General features: G+C 41.3%; 1 protein-coding gene across 3 annotated transcripts in view; it reads right to left on the bottom strand.

Moving 5' to 3' along the window:
* Window positions 1-6: 6 nt before the first annotated feature.
* LOC108629216 (kinesin-like protein KIF12) overlaps window positions 7-3,008 on the bottom strand; it is an 8,793-nt gene continuing 5,791 nt past the window's right edge. The window contains exons 8-16 of one of the 3 annotated variants that reach the window (XM_018031755.2): window positions 2,780-2,874; window positions 2,583-2,721; window positions 2,217-2,335; window positions 1,941-2,045; window positions 1,737-1,866; window positions 1,393-1,618; window positions 1,193-1,340; window positions 898-1,112; window positions 7-666 (exon numbers count right to left, since the gene is read on the bottom strand). In XM_018031755.2, coding sequence (XP_017887244.1) covers window positions 309-666; window positions 898-1,112; window positions 1,193-1,340; window positions 1,393-1,618; window positions 1,737-1,866; window positions 1,941-2,045; window positions 2,217-2,335; window positions 2,583-2,721; window positions 2,780-2,874 — 1,535 coding nt within the window. In that variant the 3' untranslated portion in view covers window positions 7-308. Of the gene's footprint in view, window positions 683-897; window positions 1,113-1,192; window positions 1,341-1,392; window positions 1,619-1,736; window positions 1,867-1,940; window positions 2,046-2,216; window positions 2,336-2,582; window positions 2,722-2,779; window positions 2,875-3,008 lie in introns of all 3 variants that reach the window. The other 2 variants (XM_018031757.2, XM_018031758.2) reach the window with 2 other exon arrangements.

Below are 3,008 nucleotides of genomic sequence, written 5' to 3'. Positions count from 1 at the left end.
TATTCCTACGCGGGAACGAACCTCAACTACACATATTCTATCTTTTTTGTTACTTCGAAAACATGTTTTTGTACCGAATTTCTTCTGGCCTTTTTATAAAGTACTAAAAGAAACTATAACATATATAACATTTCTCCTACAGCAATCGAAACATACATATATATATGTATACATTCTCCATCCAGTTTCAATCACCTGTTCAAAATAATTTATGCCCTCGGTAAATGGTTAGCTAATTCCCGTCAAATTCTCCACTGCTTCGTCTACAATCGATCAGAATATAAAATTGACTATCGTGCTTTCTGGATTCAAAGTGGTTTGTCTTCGTCGACCGGAATGGGGCTTCCAAACGCCCTTTGGGTAGCCTCTTCCTCTTTTTCTTTAGATTTCCTCGGCGTCCTCGCCGAATTGTCTCGCTCGTCTTCCAACGAACCGAACGGCGACGAAGTGTGTGACACCCCTGGAAACGGAGCCGTCGGTGCGTCTGACTCGGCCGTGTCCGGCGTGGAATTCGCCATCTCCAAGGGGCCGCTCAGAATCGAGTCGGGGGATTCGTTGAACGAATGATCGGTCGGTTGAACCGGTTCGCCTAGGAGATCGTTAGTTTCCGAAGGTCTTCGCTCTTCAGGGACCGTCGATGTGCGGCGTATGCTAGTCCTCTTGTACCTGTTGCCACGCGTTCCTCCAATTAGTAGATAAAATGGTAGTGGTCGACTCAGTAACGCGTTACACATTGCAGACAGAAGTCGTTCAACGTTTTATCATAATGAACATCGAATAAAATGTTTATTTTATACAATACTTCTAGTCTACAATGTGCGTGATACAATAATTAAAAATTCAAGCATTTCTTAATTTCAGTATTTATACTATGAAGAATTGCGGAGTTCTGCTTACTGATTTACGTCTATCGGAGACACAGGTTGATCCGGACTCATTCGAATCGTGCCGTTCCCATTATCCCACGAATTATGTCGGCGATGATGACTTTTATCCTTGTATGCTTCCGCTATGTTATTATAACTTCCTACGATCCTGCGTTTATCCAATTCCTTTTGTATCTTCTCTGGCATGCTACTCGCAGATCTGTATAATCCACGCCTAATCAAATCCTATAAATTGATGTAATTTCTTACCGAACGATGTATCAGAATACGACTGCTTTCATTTTATTTAAATTCTTGCTACGCACGCTTGAAAGTGGCGTCGGCTCAACGTTGGGGTTGGTCCAGACGTTAGTCGCTCCAGGTGCGTCTTCATTATTGTCCAACATTTCCGCCGAATAGGTGGGTCTGGCAGGTATGATCGGTGACCGGCAACAAACCCTGCAGTAATAAAATCTACAGAATTAATTGATTATCGTGACGTTTTCGCCTTGAATCTCGTACTTACGAGTTCACATCCTCGAGTTTCTTCAATAATCTCTCATTCTCTCTGCAGACGAGTTCCTGGTCCCGTATCACCTGTTCCCTGGTGGCGTACAACTCCGCGTTTTCGCGACGGAGCGCCTCGTTCTCGGTGATGTACGCGTGGATCAATTGACTCAATTCTGGTCGCTCCATTTCAGACAGTTTATTCAAGTCTACTACTGGAGGTGTCACAGGCATCCTCCTCTCGGCTTTAAAAATTAGACAATTATATAATAACAACGAATTAACGATAATAACGGAGGACTAGTGTTACAATTACAGGCTGTATTCGTATTTAAAAATAATTCAATTGAAAGATGTTTGTACCTTTGGATTCGCTGCGAACGATGTTCGAGGCATCGCCACTCAAATGAAGTGCAGCCCTTAAATGCTCGTTCTCCGTTTGAAGTGCTCCCACTTCTCGTTTCAAGCTGAGAATCAGAGCTTCTCGCGGATCCTGTGTAGCCAATTTTCATTCACATATTTGTTCTTCGTTTCGAATAATGTTTGTTACAACTCTTCTTTACTTACCATTACTACGATAGGCTTCGTCCGAATTTTCTTCACCCTCGCAGCGTATCGTAAAGTGTTTAACGTTTCGCTCGCGTTTGACCTGGCTGGCGAGACGCACGCGATCTAAAGTTTATTCAATTATTCAGTCAGCTGTACGCACTGATTATTCTATGTAGAATGCGGATTCGCTGTATTTATGGAAAAATTGTACTTGTAAAAAGTATAAAATATTCAAGGACATACAAAGATCCGCAGTTTGATTATGTCCTTCGCAATTAGGATAATTCGACTAACCATTAATGTAACGCCGTTCCCGGCCAGACTATCAGCCAGTAGTTTAGTCAGCTTGCTATCCCGATATGGAATGTGACCACCCTTGCGTTTTCCATCGCTCAAAGAAGCTATGCAGTACCCTTCATAGAAAAAAATAACATATTTATTCGGAAAAAGTTGGTATAACAAGTTTGTTGTGGACTGTTCCAGAATTATTAATGTCGAGGGTAAAGCTTACGCCCCTTCATTCCCCGAAATCGATTCCCACTTTTGCATAATTAATGGCAAAGTTTCGGTTAGACGTGGTATCAGCTTCGTAATCGAATTTCAGTAACCGTTTCCCATTAATCAATAATTTAAATTATTAATTAATTATTGGAATTGTACCTAGAACCATCAAGCTTTTGTTGATATTATTCGCCTCCTCCAGAGTTTTCCCTTCGCTTTGCGTCTTCTTCGTCATCTCACTTCCTGCTAGATCGACGAAATTAATTTTCCCTTGCCTCGAAATGAACACGCTGTCCGTCTGTCAATATTATTTATGTAGAATTCGTATTTCACCTGAGCAAAATTGAGACAATTACCTGTTGCTCGGAGGTGATACTGACGGTGAGGATACTGTGACTCCTGCTAGAGTGATCGTTCATGTTGTGCGCACCGACGGATCTGTTCCTCATCCCTGCGATACAACAAATTTAATTAAGCATTAAGGTCGTTTGGGATCAGAATTGCAGACTTTTTAATTAATATCAATCTACAATTAAAGTATTCTTTAATTAAGAATTAAAATTCAATCGTTAATTCGAATTTCTT

Source organism: Ceratina calcarata, unplaced genomic scaffold, assembly GCF_001652005.2.
Source record: "Ceratina calcarata isolate Rehan_Ccalc_2016 unplaced genomic scaffold, ASM165200v1 scaffold557.2, whole genome shotgun sequence".
NCBI lineage: Eukaryota > Metazoa > Arthropoda > Insecta > Hymenoptera > Apidae > Ceratina > Ceratina calcarata.
This window is presented reverse-complemented; position numbering and strand designations above follow the sequence as displayed.